The sequence below is a fragment of the Pseudonaja textilis genome, chromosome 4 (assembly GCF_049901715.1).
Source record: "Pseudonaja textilis isolate UNSWEBS1 chromosome 4, rPseTex1.2, whole genome shotgun sequence".
NCBI lineage: Eukaryota > Metazoa > Chordata > Lepidosauria > Squamata > Elapidae > Pseudonaja > Pseudonaja textilis.
Genome location: NC_141993.1, coordinates 76,065,701 through 76,083,876, shown reverse-complemented (window position 1 = coordinate 76,083,876; position 18,176 = coordinate 76,065,701). Strand labels below are relative to the sequence as shown.

The 18,176-nt window shown below is 39.9% G+C and overlaps 1 protein-coding gene across 14 annotated transcripts in view; it reads left to right on the top strand.

Moving 5' to 3' along the window:
* MECOM (MDS1 and EVI1 complex locus) overlaps positions 1-18,176 on the top strand; it is a 534,866-nt gene that overhangs the window by 448,582 nt on the left and 68,108 nt on the right. For 8 of the 14 annotated variants that reach the window (XM_087933422.1, XM_087933420.1, XM_087933421.1 and 5 more), the window contains one exon: positions 13,567-13,701. In XM_087933422.1, the coding sequence (XP_087789548.1) occupies positions 13,567-13,701 (135 nt within the window). Of the gene's footprint in view, positions 1-9,864; positions 10,532-10,867; positions 11,009-12,363; positions 12,448-13,566; positions 13,702-18,176 lie in introns of those variants that run through there. The other 6 variants (XM_026705800.2, XM_026705798.2, XM_026705797.2 and 3 more) reach the window with 6 other exon arrangements.

The window sequence follows — 18,176 nt, the reverse complement described above, 5'->3', positions numbered from 1 at the left end:
TCTTGTGCTATGCATTGATTTTTTCATCCCAGATATGCCTGGGGAGACCAACCCTGAAGTTTCCCCACCTGTTTGGGTCTTCGTATCAAGAGCTGTGCCTTTCTTCTGCTCACATTTGAAGAACGGCAGGAATGCATGGCAATGCATTTTCTGTGCTGGCCCCTCATCTTGGAACACATCGATTGTGGTTTGCAGGCTTACATTATTAGTAACATTTCAGGAAAGCCAGTTTGTTATTTGTAGTTTCTTCTTGAATTCTGGTTTATTGGATTATTATTGGAGAGTATAAGAAGTTCTCAACTTATAACCAATCGTTTAGCAAACATTTGAAGCTAAAACAGCACAGAAAAAGTGTAGCTTCTCCATGGGCACATGATCAAAATTTAGTTCATTTGGCAAGAGCACGTATTTATGCCAGGTGCAGAATCCTGGAGTCGTCTGCATGCAATTTGTGACATTCCCACCCAGCCTGCATCAAGCAAAGTCAATGAGAAATGCCAGATTCACTTAATGACCACGTGATTCACTTAACAGCTGCAGTGATTCACTTAACCATGGCAAAAAAAAGCTTGCAAAATTAGGCTACACTCACTTAATAACCTCCTTGCTCAGCAGTGCAAATTCTGGACTCAGTTGCAGTTATAGATCAAGGACTACCATTTTGACTCTGCTTATTGGAGTTTTATTTTTATTATTTGAGCAAACCTCCTATGCCAAGTTTGTGTTTATTGTTTGCCTTTATTAAAACCCTTATGATCCTTGCATTGTCACAGGTATCAAGAGGGGAGGGAATGAAACCACATACATGACATTAAAGAACTGCAGTGACTTATCTATTTGCATCAAGTGCTAGGAGCTAAGTACATAATGGCAATATTTGCAAGACATCAAGTGCATTATTATTTTGGCATCATTGCCACTGATGTACACTTGGATTTGATTTTGGATGCCATCTTAAAAGTAGCACTGTGTGCATTAAACAATACTGAAAGCAGTAAAGTAAAGCAGTTCACACAGCTGCTTGTCCCTGGTTGCCTGTATATTTCTGGGCCCGGACAGATTATATTTCTGCTAGGGCCACCAATAAAGTGATGAAATTTAGCTCAGTCAGATACAGGGATATATTATCTTTTAAGCACTGGAAATGCAGCTACTTTTAATATTTCCTATCCTCAGGCTAACACATTTTGTCAAACATCTTTTTCAAATGCTTTGCACAACTGCATACATTATTTTAACCCTGTTATCTATTTAACATGTGGGTTTTAAAATCTATTTTGGTCAATTATTGAATTACAAATATAAAATAATATTTGGGAAAAACAAAAGGGCGGGGCATTATTATTTGAGTATAGTTTATTGACATCAGTAACTTACATTTTAACTTACATCAATATTTGTAAGGACTTGATTCTTTAGGTACCTGAGAAAAAGACCATAATATGTTTTTTTTCAAGAATATTTTCAAATGAAATATTCATCTTAAAATTTGGGAGTATCACTCACTTTCTTTCCTTTTCCTTCTTTCTACTGAGGCCTCTTATGTGACAACACTTTCCACTAATTTGGAAAGTGCCAGATGTTTAAAAGAGATATACTGTGTTGTGTGGGGCAATTGAGATATACAAACACAGTGTCATTGTATCTATGTTCTGTTTCTACTCGTAGGGTTCTGATGAAAGCTTCTTATAAGTATTTAGGGAGACTTTATATAGAAAATAATATATTGATTGAAATGTTTTTTTCAAGTGGCATTAATTTTCATATTTGAAGAGAATACTCTCTCATTTGGGATAATAATTGAACTTGAACTGTGAGCATATATATTTGCAACTGCAGAGTGATTCCACTGGATATTTACCTCAAAGAAATCCTGTGCTAGAAATTCTATTTGTGTACATGTATTTTATATCCCTATGAAAACAATGTGCACAATATTTAGATTTAAAAATCTGACCATTAAACCATATTTTATTGCTAAAAATGTGAACATTCTTTTTATAAGTATATACAAATGATTTACAACTCTAAAGCTACTGTTAACAGATTTCTGCTTCAAGTCACTTTTTTGTTTACAAGAACAATGAATTTAACAAAACAAATCATTTTTATATAATTCTGTTTCTTGGGCAAAGCCTTTTTTTAAGGAAGCAAAAATATATTTTCAAAAATGCTTTTAGGGGCTTTAATGCCTGTATTATTATTCTTTTTAACTTCTTATTTATAGTCTCGTTTCTTGGACAAAGACTTCTTTCAAAAATGCCATTTGGGGATTTCACGCCTGTATTGTTATTATGAATTCCGTATTTTTAGTTAAAAGCAAAAGAGAAAACGTTATCTTCTAAACAAATAATTGTTTTGCCTCTGAGTACTGTGCGGAAGTATCATTGTTTTTCTTTAAAGAAAAACAAAACATTTTTTAACTGATCCAAATCTCAATTCTCCTATCCCACTTCGATAATTTTCATTTAATTAAGTCCAAGAAACAAGGTAGTTGGCAACAGAGAATGAAGAGATCTGCTACTTACTAGCATATCAGATGCCTGGACAATAATGGGGTGCTAATTTTGAAAGCCTACACCACTGTCCTGGAAAGAAAAAAAAAGATATTGCAGAAAATCAAGCCTCCAGCACTCCTGGCCGAGCTCAGACTGACCCCGGCAAATGAAAATAATCAAAAGTAATTAGAAGCGTGCTGGATTACTCCTCAGAGATCTAAGCGAGAGAATAAACATGCCGAAGTCCTTCGAGCCACTGCAAAGGGCCCATGTCTGAGCTGTTAGTTGCCCTGACCTTGTCCACATAAAGATGTGATTTATGAAGTGCAGGGCAGAGCAGCAGGGGCTTCTGTCTTCTTCAGAAGAACCAAATTACTGAGGTGGAGATTAACATGCTTTCAGTCGGGGCCATTTCCAGACCAGGGGAGATTTTTTAAAAATAATTTTTATTATTATTACTCTTATTATTATTTACAAAAAAGAGAGGCTTTAATTTCCTTTGCTTTCCTTCTCTCTTTGGGACTGTACAGAAAAAAAGAATCAACTCCAGTTTTGCAAGTAAGTTAGCATTCCTTAAAGAGAAAAGTTAGGGGTGCAAACAGAGATATAATAAGAACTAAATATGGAACGGAATATTCATCTCACATTTTGTTTTTGCTTTTTGATCTTACCTGAAAGAATTTCTCGTACACACAATAAAACAGGAAAATGAGCTAATGTTTATAAAAATTAGATCATATGTTTTTAATTAATACCTTTGAAATAGAGAAAGGTCATGAAGCCTTTCTTTCTTTCTTTCTTTCTTTCTTTCTTTCTTTCTTTCTTTCTTTCTTTCTTTCTTTCTTTCTTTCTTTCTTTCTTTCTTTTTCTTTCTTTCTTTTTCTTTTTCTCTTCCTTCCTCTGTTTCTTTTCTTCCTTTCTCTTTCTTCTCCCCCCCTCTCTTTTTTCTTTCTCTTTTCTTATAAACTTGAATTATTAACCAGCTGTGCAGAAAAGACAGCAAATATGTGCTACTGACCCAATGATATATTTTTAAAAGAAATAATTATGCCATCAGCTCCTTGCCTGCCCCCTCACCCCACCTGCATCCTCTCCCCTCTTTGAGCACTGTCCCTCGCAGAGCTGCTGCCCTCCCCAGGAAGCCTATTAGCAGTGGACAGTTATTTTGTCTTACTTTCCCTGCCTTCTTTTCTTTTCTTCTTTTCTTTTAACGATGTGCTGGAATGTGCTGTTTCCATAAGGGTCTCCATTAGAGGAACTTTTACTTTGGGGACAGCCCTAGAGTTTAAAGGCTTAAAAGAGGCATCAGTTTACACTCTGTTGGGAATAGCTACCAGACTGCTGTACTTATATCTCACTGCCACTATTACTGGGGGCTTATTTTAAATAAACAGTTGCTTTAAAAAAAAATCTGGGAATTATAGCCGCTATCTTTTCTGAGAAATGGTGGCACTAGACAAATCACAGATAAAGAAGAATTTGAGGGTGGGTTTCTATCTCGTTTTTGAAGCAGAAAGGAAACTTGAGTAATACAAGGCATTTCTTTTCAGCTTTTATTTGGGAGAACGGAGTACAATCAATTTCATCAGCCCCTTTTCTCTGATATATTTCCAGTTCTCTATATTACTGTATATGCTAAAAGACCTGAAAGCAAAGTCAGTTTTCTCTCAGATATTCCTTGGACCTTTCTGAGAGAGACAATGGACTTAAAGAAATGTGTTCCTCTCATTCCATATAATTGCTAGGAAAGACTCAGTTTGGTGTAATGGAATTACAGGCTAGAAAGCAGGAGACTGTGAGTTCAAGTTCTGCCATAGCCATGACAGCCTGCTATGTTATTCTCTCCTAGCTCAACCCACCTCACAAGGTTATTATTGTGGGGAAGGTGTATTGGATATGTTTACCACCTTGAGTTATTTGTAAAATAATAATGGTGAGATACAAATAAATAAAAATAATTAAGGAACTCCCCAATTCTAATTGCAATACTATGCAGTTCTCTATGGTAGGAATAAAACTTCTCTATATGCCCTGCTGTCAGCAAATCTACAATGCAGTTTGAGATCCATTTTGTGGGGGGGGGGGGTGTTGGGATTGTTTTTCCCATTGGGGGAAAACGTGGGGAGCTTTGGACCAGCAACAGAGACTGGGGAAGGTGTGGAACCGATGGAGTAAGTAATGGCTACCATTTTCTTAACAAGTACCCACAAAACAGACAAGGGAAATAATCACTTGGGGTCCCAAAGATGCTTTTTTTTTCAAGAGGCAACTGGACTTTCTGAAGAAGCTTCTTGGGTGAGAAGCAAAATGTCTTCAAAGAAAAATCAAACAGTCCAGTTGCCTCTTGAAAAAAATGCGCCTTTGGGACAATCATGACCTGGATGACTGAGAATCTCCATAGGCAATCAGTTGGTGTACTATATCACCTTACTCATAAGTGCGTTGCTCTTGGATGATGATGATGATGATGATTTGAGTGATGTCACATTATGTATCTTCTGCCAATCTTTTCCACTTTTCATGTGATGGCATTGGCTAGAGTGATGATAGCCACCATTGGTTTTTACTGGACTTAGATTATATTGCAAGAAGATGTCTGCAGTTGGAACCTTGTCTTTGTTTAACCGCTGAATTTCCATTTTACTATAAAGTTTATTATCATGGAGGCAAAAAGTTTGTTTGCTGCCTTGAGTTATGTGGGATAAAAATCCTTGAGTTAGGATTTTTTAGAAAATTTTAGAAAAGTTTGTTTGCTGCCTTGAGTTCAAAAGGTGGGATAAAAATCTGATAGGAACAATTAATCCATTTTCTGAATTTGCTCATGCCTAGGATCCTAAAGTCACCTAACAGTTAGGTTTATAGAACATATTAAACAACATGCACAGGTTCCTAACCCATGTTAAAGCCAGCCAAGTAGCACTGAATAGATTTGCTAGGTCTTTAATACATCCCTAGCATCTCTCTCTCTGGCGTTCTCTCCTCCTCATTAAAATGTCCCCAAATATTTTGCAAGATATATAGTTGTCAAACAAGCTTCTGGTGGAAGCTAGAATATGCATTGTTAAAAATCTCTAACCCCTAAATGAGGAATATTATGAACAGTCTATTTGTGTAGAATTGCAAAATTGGATTATAAATCCCCCCACACTTTTCCAGGGTCATATGAACCCTATGCATTAGGCCTAGTTCTTTTCTCTGCCCTAAGGCTAAAAACATTGTTTCTCAACCTTTGCATGTTTAAAATGTGTGCATTTCATCTCCCAGAATTCCTAAACTAGCCCCCTGGCTGAGGAATTATGGGAGTTGAAGTCTGTACATCTTATAGTTGCTAGATTAAAGTAATCCACCATCCGTCCATTTACAATGTTTCCAAGAGATGTTGAAGTATTTCTAATTTCAAATTCTAGGGGGAGAAGTCAATTCAAGTGATCATCATGGAGTAACACACTCTATGTGTGCAAGAAATGTGTTATAAAATGTGCTGTAGATGTTTGTATACCACTAAAATTTACAACTAATGCTAGTACATAGATAGCTGATTTGTTTTAGAAGAGACAAATCAGAAGAGTTGACATCTAAAGAGTCTGGATTTCAGATCTTATGAAATCAACCATGTTGAGAATAGTAACTGTCCTATTTTCATTCTATGTTTTTCACAGGTTTGGGCAGGTAGCTTCTCCCTCTTTGTGGCATGGTTGTACTGTTAGCATTTCTGAGATGTCTGACTACTTTTGAGGAGTAGATGTTAGGTATACAGTAAAAACACATGCAGAAGCTTTATAGATGGAGATGATAATAGATGATAATTTCAGAGACTCCTGCCCAGGTGATCATTTTATGCTGCTTTATTTCTCAGACTTCTTGGGTGCTACTGAAAACAAAAAGGATAAAAACTTTTTTTTTTTTAAAGTCACTCTATGACCACATAGACTTGGCATTTTTCAGACAAAAATGATAAAAACATTTAAAAAAAAAAAGACCGTCACTCTATGACCACATAGACTTGGCATTTTTCAGACAAATTGCCCAAGCATCTTTCTTGGCCAGGGGATAACTGGAAGTGTAGTCGAAGCACTGTGAAGGGAACAATATAGAGACACTGCTGGGGATAACTGGAAATGTAGTCCACAAGCCCTTGTGAAGGGACATTGTGGAGGGTCCCTCTGACCTCCAATCCGTGTCCTCCTGCAAGCAGCCGGGGGTAAAGTTCCCCTTGTTTGAACTGGGTTTCGATTGCGAGGCTCGGACGAAAAGGCAAAAGGCCGCTTGAAGCCCAGCCCGCAACGCCATCTACCGGTCGGGACCCGCCATTGCTCCTTCTTGGCGTCTCCTTCCAATCCGAGGAGTGAAGTCGGTGCCACGGATTCCGCGCGGGGCAAACACCGCCGAAGCCTTTTTCTCCCGCGCAATTCTTATCTTTGCGCCCGAGGGTTTTTCTTTCTTGGCCGCTTCTCCTCCTCCTCCTCCTCCTCGTAAACCAGCGAAAGTGCTTCTATGCGGGGGTCAACCCAAGCGGCGGCAAAGAGGGGGTGGAGGAAGGCGGGTGGGGGAGGGGGGCTGGAAGGTGTGTGAACTTCGGCGTCGCCCGAGTTAGAAAAGGAACCTCGGCTCTGCTTCGCGTTTGGGGGCTCTGGAGCCATCAGTTTCCCAGATTACTTGTATTTAATACACAATGCATCATAAAGCAAATCCCTCATTCTGACAGGGAGAAAATAGAACAGCTCAGAGCTCGAACTGCTCCAATTTATGGCTAAATTAAAAAAAAAAAAAGGCGGAGGGGGGAGAACGAGGCATCCAAAGTGGCAAGAAATCGGAAGAGGGAAAGAGAGGGCTTGTAGAAACCTCCCAAACTTCAACTCCGATGAAAAGGTCCCAAAGGGGATTTTTTTTAAAAAAAATAATTGTTCTCTCGGGTTACTCACCGAGGTACCTCTTCCCACCCCGCGCCTTCCTTCCGCCCTTGGCGAGTGGGCCACAAACGCCGGCCGCGCTCGCTGCCCACTTCTCCTGGCCTCTCCTTTCGGAACAATGGCCATTCTCCAAAATAACCGTTCAGTGTCACCGATAACAGGCCGCTCAGACGAATTAATCAGCATCTTTTTGTCACTGGCCCCTGGTGACCTGCCCTCTCTCCTTGCCTTCCCTCCCAACCCCGACATTCCCTAGCTGCTTCGGGCCCTATCCACCATCATTTCTCCAGCTGTTGAAGGCACTAAGTCTTCCACATTTGGAGGTTCGGGGAGGCTTAAGAAATTAGCTCAACACTCTTCTTTTAAAAAAAAGAACAACAAAGAAGAGATCAGTGGGGTGGCACACAGAGGCGAACCCCCAATCCCGCCCCAATATTTGTTGGCATCCATATGGGTGGGACATACTCAGCTCTGTACACCTTTCTCACGGCCTCCCTCCCAACGCGAGTCTCCTCTCACGATCTGAATGGATGCCCACGCGCGTGTAAAAGTGCAAAGCAACTTCCATTTATTAACACTGCTGAATTTGGGTGGCAGCCATCGTTAGGTTCAGTTCGTTGGAAATCGTTCTACCTTTTTTTCCGCGACCTCTCTTAAAAAGAAAACAAAACCCAGTTTGCAGCCCCACTAACTCAGTTTCCAACTGTGGAAAAGAGACCGCGATGCGAATAGACAGACGAAGAACGCCTGTGAGAGAGCGTGAAGTTATTAATCCGAAAACCAGGGCTCTCTTCTGTCTATTTTTTTTTTTTAAATGTATTTGGGTGGTGGTGTAACACGAAATGCTGGCTTAATGCGCCTGTATTCTGCAATGAACGGCAGCAGCAAAACTTGGTTATCCCCCTTTGAAACAAAGTCTCAAAGAAAAGCCGAAAAGACTGTTTTCTAAAAATTTGCTTCCTATATTTTTATGTTTCCATATGTTTATACGAAAAGCTTAGTGATAATTTAGCACCGAGGGTTTTTAAACATCTGTACTGTCAACCCACCTAAAAATGCCGCTGCGCTCTTTCGGTTTTTCGCTCTACATGTTAAAATTCCTGTATTTTTACGAAGTGAAGGAGATGGAGTGAAAAATGTTGAACACAGGGGTGGGAGGGGGCGTGTGTGTGTGTGTGTGGAGGGGGAGAAGTACAGGCAAACCCCGGTTAGCAAGTGTCAAATATAAGCCTTGGAAATGCTACTGGTGTCATTAACAGTCTTTAAAGAGACAGGCGCGATTCGTTTGCATTAAATGCGCGTAAATCGCCAGCGATTCCATTTGCCAAGTTTTGCTATTGGTTAGTCGAAGCCGCCAAAACCCGCGGCAATAAAAGCAGCCCCAGATGCCAGCGGGTGCAAGTTCATCTCCTTTTCCCTATATAACCGAGGCTGCCCATTCAAAACTAAACTAAAGCGAGGTCGGCGTGCGTAAAACTCGCCTTAAATCAACATAGCCGGAGCGAGGCAAAGCGCTCCACTTTCCAGACACCACTGGAGCAGATTGAGGGGAAGATGGGACGTCTCTCTCTCTCCCCCCTCACCCCCCTTTCAGCCTTCCCTGCAAAAAAAAAAAAAAAAACCACAGAGGGGGAGCTCTCCCCCCCCTTAAGGAAAAACAAAAAAACAAAAAAAACCAACCCCTCCCAGCCAAGCCAGATCTCCCGATTGGCCGCCAGTGACCTGGATGGGACTGACACGTTTCCCGGGGCCGAGCGCATCCGTAATCAGTCTGCCGGGCGAGGGCTTCTGCCTGGGCGACCTTTTTGTGACCTCTCTAGCCAGAGGAGGCGGCTGTCACTTTAAAAATTGACTGAAAGAGGAGCCTCTGTCTGGCTTCCGAGCGGCCGCGGAGGCGACGAGGTGGGGAGGGAAAAGAGATACCTCTTCTGGGGCTCGGCCGCTCCTCGTCACCCCTCCTCCCACTCACTCCCCCTACCTCCACCCCAGCCTGCTCCTTTCCCTCCCTCAGCAACTTCTGGTTCAAGAGGCAGCTAGCGGGGCAAAGACGCCCCTCGGCCGGCGAGGGAAGAGGGTGGGGGAGGAGAAGAGGAGGAGGAGAGAGTGGGGTCCTGTCCCCAGAGGTCGTCGGAAGCGGGGCGCAGCGCGGGAAGGAGGCACCCGGGGAACTTCTCCTCCTCCTCCTCCTCCTCCTTTTCTCCCTGGCTCGCACACGCTTTTCTCCTCCCTTGTGATCAAGCAGCGGCGGCGGCGGCGGCGAAGTGAAAAGGAAGTTATTTTTTCCCCACCTCGCGGCCGCGCGCGCGCGCGCGCCCCCTTTCTCTCCGCCTGGACAACTTTCTCTGGACTCCACGCAGATATCCACCCTCTTCCCCCACCCCCCGCGCGCGCACACCCCCACCCCCACCCACTTCAGAGGCTCCTCCGTCCGTCTTCCTCCCACCCCCCACCGCCCCGTCCGCGCGCGCTCAGCCAGCCAGAGGGCAAGCCGGGCGAAGGGAAGAAATTAACACGCCGGCTCGGAATCAGTGGGGACAATTAAAGCGATCGCCGCGCGCGTCTTCTCGCCCCCGCGCCCTACCCGCCCCCTCGCCCCCGAGACTTTCTCGGTGAAGATCGCGGAGTGTCTTCCTGCACCCCCCCGAATTCTCCGTAACGTTTTTTCCCCCCTCCCTCCCTCGCTCGCTCCCTCGCTCCCTCCACGCCGGGCGAGGACCCTGAGAAGTTTGCAAGCGAGGCGAAGAAAGTCTCTCCCTCCCCACCCCACAAGTCCGTAGCCCGCCCCAAATGCCGGAGAAGGAATTCGAGCACTTCAGGAAGCCGAGCCGGCGGGACTGCGCCGGGTTTCCTAGACGCCTTTCTTTGCGCAGCGAGGACTGTGAAAGCTCCTAGGAAGAAGGGAGGGCGCGTGAAGGCAGCTGGGGGGTGGGGGGGAAATCTCCTCGGGAGAGGTTGCTGACAGCTGTTGGAAGGATTGATTGGCGTTATTATTTTTATTGTTTTATTTTGCAACCCTCCCTTAGCTCCCCCCCCCTCTCCAGCCTCTCCTTCCCCCTTTCCGCGGAAAGGAAGGATTTTTGGGGGGAGAAACGTCGGACCTGTTGTGGATCTGAGCTGGGCAAGGTAAGACAATCGCACGCGCCGACTCCTCAGAAGAAGAAGAACGAGCGCGCGGCGGCGGCGGGGGAGGAGGGTTGTTTCCACGAGGCCCAAACAACTTTCGCTCTCTTTTCCCCCCGTCCGCTTTGTGGGTTTCTCTCCCCAAAAATGTCACCCCAAAGCCTAAGATAAGAACTTTGTTTCTTTTCCTCCGCTGCTGCCCCCCTCCCCAACGGTCGGTCGTGCAGCCTGTTGTCATCTGTCTCTGGGGCCAAAAAGGCTTCGAAGGGGGTGGGGTGGGGGGCAGAGCGAGAGGTGTGGGGCGCGAAGGGGGCGGTGGTGGTGAGATGTGACGCCTGTCCATCTCCCCCGAATCTCGGTTCTTGCTTTGAGGAAGTCCACGAGGAAAATTAGGGAGCAGGTAAAAACAAAACAAAACTCTTACGTGGATCCAAATTCCTCGAGCAACCGGGAAACGCGACCTTACTATATTTATTGCAGGTTGGTAGCCAAGCGGTCGATTGCAAGCGGTTCGGTGAAAAGTTAAGAATTAAAGGGCGCGCGGTTCTTGGAGCTGTTTTTCTGCGGCTTTGTTTTATTTTTTATTTTGCTTCTAAATGCGTTTTGGGGAGAAAGTTTGGCAGTTCTGATTGATTTAATCCACTGGGCAGAAAACTTCTCTTGATCTTTGGAAATAAAAACCTTGAATTAAAGCATAGGGTATGCCACGCATGAATGAAGGAAAGAAAGAAAGAAAGAGAAAGGAAATAATCAATCAGTGCCATCAGACGAAGTAGGGGAAAGGCAGGGAAAGTGAACCGCCGTGACTGAAGCAGTTTGACTTTTTTTCTACCAAAAAGGCATCAGTTTGTTTAAATGCAGCAACTGGAAGGGAGAAGAAGGAAACCCTGATCTTGAACTTTAGGCATCCGATGCTACTAGATTCAGGCTTCAGAAATAGTTGAGCTGTAGAAGTCTAGATGAAACACTGAATTATTCAAGGTGTGGGATTAGAAGGCTTTTCAGTGCACCCTCCTCTACACTGTCTAGATTTCTCTTGATTAATAGAACTTCTGAACATTGAATGAAAATTTGAAAAGTGGCACCTCTGAAAAGTGGGATCGGGTGGGGACAGTTCGGAGGATGTCCTTAAGGGAAAGGATAGGTGCTTAAGAGGCTGCACGTCTTCTAATAACTCAACTATCCATTCTCAATACACCCTTGCCCAGTTCTTCCTGGGCTTCAGGAAGAGGCCCAGATGAATCTGGATTGGCCTCCTGCATCAAGTCTTTTTTCTATATGTGTGCCAGTATTTCTCTGTCCTGTGTCCACAAGCTAGTTCTCTGAACACAAGGAAGCTGGTTTGAAGCACACTGTTTGTTCCTTGGGCATTCTCACCCAAAGAACTGATTTTTATTTTATTTTTACTTTGCCTCATTTTGTTTATTGGTTGCCTCCCCAATGATCCAGCCAAAGTCTCAGGGGAGGCGATAAGGTTAGTGGGTTTTTTTTTCTGGAGGGAGGTGGAAGTAATTTTGCTCTGAAAGCTGCAAACTCAACTTTTTTTTCTCTGTGCAGTGGAGGCGCTGGGCCAAATGCATAAAGCCCCATGTGTAAAAAGATTCCAAGGCTTAATTCTTCTCCTGAAATTGACTTTGAAGTGGGTTTTTACCCTTGGCAGGCCCCTCTTTTGGGGGCATGCATTAAACATTAAAAATTGGTGGCACCCTTGTTGGTTTAAGTGCCTGCTGCTTAACAAAACATACAAGAGGCACTTTCTTACTGCCCCAGTTGCCTTGTGCCCTGGGCTTTTGTGCCTCTTGAAGTTTTGTGAAGAGTTAATGATCTAAAACTGCTTCTGGGTGATTACCTGAACTCTTGGTGAAAAATGCTTTCAGGCCAGGAACATATTGCCCTCCAATTTTTGTCTTTAACCTCAGGTGAGCCAGAATAATGTCGCTTTATCCTCTAAGTTCATTTAATTACTGAATTGGAGCTAGGATTCTTTCAGAGGAAACGTAATTTAGGATTTTATTAGATGAGATGACAAACTGTACCAGGATTCTTAAGACATACAGTTCAAAAACAAGAATTGCTGTGAATCTAAACATGCATTTTACATTTCTTTGCATAATCTCTTTTCTGCTACAATTTCCCATAAACTTATATTTGTTTGGGTTTTGGAGATGTTTTGTTTTGTTGTTGTTGATAGTGGTGGTAGTTTTGTTTTTGCAATTTTAGCATGGGGTTTTGTCTAAAATCTGACATGGAAAATCTGTGACGCTAAGGAGTCTTAAATGTACTTTTTGACATACTTAGCTGAAATCTCAGATGAGGCCTCTAGACAGACAAATTGTGATGTTGCATTATAATATTTACTCTTTTATCATATTATTCTTATGGTGTATTATTTCTAATATAACCTGTAGCGATCACATTAACTTTACAATTTCTTTTTCAGCTGAATCAATTTAGGGGCATATGCCAAAAGCAGCTACAATCTGTATAAGTGTTTACACTTCATTGTATTTATTTTCTTTGGTGTGGTATAAGAGGGGCCCTGTTATTAGGCAATTCTTGCAGTTTTATCTCTTGACCACGCATTTAAAGAACAATCACTTCTTCTAAACCTAATCGTTTTCTAACCAGTGAAATTTTGTATTGGAAATATATATTTTAAATGTAAATTGTTAGGAGGCAACTTACAGATATGATGCTAGCCAATTTTGCATTTGTTTGCCAATAACTGAATCTAAAATTTTGTAAAAAGTCAGGACTATTCACATGCGTTTTCATTAAAGAACTCTCATGATTTTTTTACTGCGTTTTGATTACAGACAAATATATTGCAAGAGGTATATCTGTGAAAGAGTAATTGTTCTTTTAATTACTAGGGCCTATTTAATTGTTTTTGTGAAGTCCATTGAAGAAACATACTTCATTATAAAATACACTTAAGATCTTTTCTGTTTGTTTATTTGAAGGACTGTGATTTATTTTCAAACTAGCTGAATGAGACCAAAGCAACAACGATGTCTTATTTTCTATTTTCTCTCTAGATCTTGGATGAGCATTACAATGTGAAATTCTGTATTGATGCCAGTCAGCCAGATGTAGGAAATTGGCTAAAGTATATCAAATTTGCTGGATGCTACTATCAGCCTAATCTTGTTGCATGTCAAATAAGTGATCAGGTATGTAGTGAACATTTTCTATTTTTAGCAGCTTTCCATGGGAGAAAACAAAATAGCAGCCAACCTCAAGTTGTCAATGTGTGCTAGTGTAATTATTGGATAGAGGTGTGAGGGAGATGAAACAGGTTAAAAAGCAAAAATATGTTTACAGAAGCAATGCTACCCAAGCTTATGCACCTTTGGCTACATTTATTTTAAGAATGAAACACGGAATGCATATTACTTATACATATGTGAAGTTATCTGCTTTTCTGTGCCTTTAGTATTTGCAAATTAATATGTGGTTAACCAGAATAGTTAATTCTTATTTAAATTTTATAAATATTTGCACACATCTCTGAAATGGAAATATACATACATACATACATACATACATACATACATACATGCATAAAACAACTTTAGCAATATAATTCAGATATCTGCTGTCTATCAGTTTTGAAGCCTTTTTGTTTTCTGGACATGGATAATTTTTCTCTCCATTATTAAACAAAATTGGTTTCGCTTTTTAAAAATATAATTTAGGCTCGTCCACCATGATAGGAACTGAAATATAATTATATTTGTTCTTTTTAAATTTTGAGGGATAGAAATTTCTGAGTGGTTTTGTTTTGGAATGGAATAGTATCTGTCCTTGTGTCTTTGCTTCAAATACATAATTTAAACTGAATACAAAGTAATTTATAATTTTGTCCTTTTAAAAATTAATAGGATGAAATATTTAAGGTCTGATTTTCTTAGAAATTGTATCACTATTTTTCATACTAATAAGCTATCATTTCTTATACTAGAAAACAACCTGATCCATTTTTATATATAAAAAAATTGAGTCTACAATCCTTACTATGCATTTCTTAGTACATGCTTACATACATACTTACCTGCAAGGCAGCATCAGTGACCTCAATGAAACATGCTTCTCAGTAAAGATATAGAAAATTGCTCCGTAAATCAGGTGTAGTTTTCATACTTGTTATTTTATTTAGTTATCTTTATATAACATGGTAAATAAAATCACAAGTAGGTACAAATCTTCAATAGATAACAGTTCTTTCCAATCAGATCCTTACTTATCTTCTCTGCTATTGGCAGCATCCCACAAATTCACAGGGCAAAATAACATATGCATTCTTTTTAAATTTGTGGTCATCTATCTATCACTAATCAGTGACCTCTTAAGTCTCCCCTTCCACTAAATATTTAAGGGAAGGTTGAACAAACAGAAAAACTGGGCCCTCCCTATCAGTTTTCTTGCGGACCACATGGTTCAAGTAAAGAAGCAATAAAAGGCCATTAGCAAATGAAATATACATTCAGAATGTTGCTGTCTGGTTGGCAAAGAAAAATGGTCTATCCTGAGATTGTGCAGGCAATCGCAGAAAGGAAACAGCAGTGTTGTGCTCAATTTATTTTTACCTATAGTAAAGGTTTAGCGGGGGGGGGGAAGAAGAAAAATATAATAAATAAATCCAAATGGATTTAAAAAGTGTGGGGAGGGGGAGAATGGCTGGCTTAAGGCCTGCATCTTGATCATGTACTAAAAATAACAAAACGTATGGCAGAGTGAAGGAGAAACATATCTAGAATATGGAACAGTCGCTCCAGCAGCTTCACCAAATTGGGAGTGGACATCATGGAACTCATTATTTTTTTGATGTTTACATTTTCCACATTTGGTAATGGCATTTGTACTCTTGCCAACAACTCTTTTTTTAAAAAAATCATGTTTATTTTATCGTGTGCCACTTGTAGTTCGTATTTAGGTAACTGATCTTTCTTCAAACCTGTAAATAAATAGCTACTTGTTCTTTAGGTAGCGTGCAGTGATAAAAGAAAGAAAAAAAATGTCAGTCACATCACACAAATCACATCCAGTTAACAATTATACATACATTTAATATGTGACACAATATATTTCGAACCAACATATTCATATATTAAACTTGGAGGGTCCTATTTTAAGCTTTAAACTAAATGATTGTCCATAGAATAAGCTTCTCTTTCTGTTAAGAGATGTCGAGAGTCAGGCAGCATGTGGGATTAATACATTTTTATTACTATGTTCCAACTCAAATATGGATGGGAATTTAGTAAATGATCATGAAACATGCTGTGAATTTGATTTTATACAATGAAATGTTTGCTAAAACAGCTGAGGGTACTATTTGCCATGTTGTTGCTCTCCCCATTCATCCATAAGGAAGAATGGCCGCCAACTGGTGAATTAGCTCTCCTGATCACTTAATAATATATCTCAAGCAATGGGGGCATTCATTAACGGCTGAGACAAAGCAGGGATACATGATTAGCGGTAAATATGTTAATGTCTAATTAGCTCAAATTAACCTATAAAATTAGTAGGGAAACACTCTTCTTTACCAGGAATGAAAAGGAGTTATTTATCAGGCCTAATCAATAGTATGAACACTATTTTACTGGGCTGAAAGTTGGAGAGACCTCATGGTAAATGTGACTTGTAAGGTGTTGGTGACATGACTTTCAAAATGTATCTCAAAATCTAGCAGAAAGAAAATTTTGGTTCTGTTTGTGCCTAAGCATTGCTTTCGGACTTTATTTGTCAAAGTTGTTTGCCACTCTTGTCTGAGGTCATATTTCATCACTTTACAAAAGAACAGGGATCAACTGTACAAAAGAACAGGGTTCCTTCTTATAAGTGTATAAATAAGCTGTACCAAGATGAAGAACTTCAGAATAATGCGATGCAGTCAAAATATGTATACTGAAAACAACTCACATTTCATTTGATTGGAAGTAGAGCAGGACTTTTAAGACTGGATGGGGGAGATTCATTTTCCCTTTGCAGTAAAGTTGATCTAGAATTTCCCAGGTCTGTCGTATTATCTCCTGTCATGTCTAATAACTTTTAAAAGAGTGTAATTCAAGATGCTAACAAATAATGAATTCCAAACTCTGTGCAACTGGTTATTGCTGTTTTTCTCTGCATAAAATCCCTGATAAGATATCAGAAATTCTAATAATGTACTTTAAAGGGGTTTTATCAGTTACATTTATATTTTCCAATCTGAAATCAGTTTGGAATTGTTAGGTGGTTCAGCAATTTGCTAGAATTTTTCCCTTTTTCTTTCAATGGGTGCAGGCAGAAATTTGGCCCATTTGGTTTCATACCAGATTTAAGACATGGCTGTGCCTTTCTTTTCAAGGTCCTATTGCTGCTAATAGTATATAACAAATTAGTGTCTAATGCAGGAATAGATACTTCACATAGTTATAAATCAGTGAGATAACACAAATGTTTGTGTTTGTGTATATATAAGTGCATGGTTTAAAAATTAATTGAAGGCAGCTATATTAATAGCTAAATTTTGATATTTGGGAAATTATAATATTGAGAACCTGGTTTTGTCTGGCATAGTGAGAACGTTCAAATATATTGCATTTAAATGTAAGATATCTGCTTCTCCAATGTTAGGGAAACATGGTTATTGAAGTTCACAGATTTTTATAAGGACATTCACTAATCACCATGCATTTTACAAGTAGATATCTCTCATTTATTTATTAAAACAAAACTGTTGCCATCCAGCACATGAAACAAATATAATGTAGATGTGTTAGACACAAAGTGCAGATTCAAAAGAACAGCTGCTAAGTGAAAAATTGTTTATTAATAAGAAAGCTCTGGTACATCTTGAATATATGCATGCTTAATCAGCCTCAGGTTGGATAAAATCCATTGAATTCCAGAACTGTGCAATTATAAATGTGCTTACTAGGGAATAATTCTTATTGAATGCAGCAGAAAGAACCTACTTCTCAGTAAATTTTTAGTGTCATGTAAATGTAACAATGATGGAAACCTCTTTTTAAAAAGATATCAGTATGTTTCATCAACATAATCAACAGTTGATTAATTTTTGAAACAGAGGACTTACTATGTTTTACATATTAAAAGCATATGCATTATATATATACTTAGGACTGCATTTTGTTGTAAAACAGAGTGTGCATCTTTAGTCAGAATTAGATTACGTTAGGAACTTTTGTCTGATTTGAATTAAAAAAGTCATGTTTTACTATATCTTAACTATACTCTGGAAATAAACAAAATAATAATTATATATTTACTCAAGCATGCAGCATCTACTATATATAAAAAAATTCAAACAAACTTTCCTAGACCTTTAAAAATATATACATATTCATTAAAAATTTTTAAAGGCTTTAAAAGTTTAGTTTTTTACAAATATACAAGCTCAGCAACAGGGCCTGTTTAACTAATTATTTTCATGTCACTGAAGATACACTGAAGTTTAACGGTGAATTTATATTGATATCAATTTCCTTTAGAGTTCAGGTCTTTCAAACATTTTTACATCCAATCTTTTTCAGCGAAAGCCATTAAAAAAAGAAGAAACTTTCATCCCAAACTTAAAAAAAATATTTACCTAGCTGCTAGTGTTTTTGTTGTTGTTATTTAAACGTGTTTATTTCAG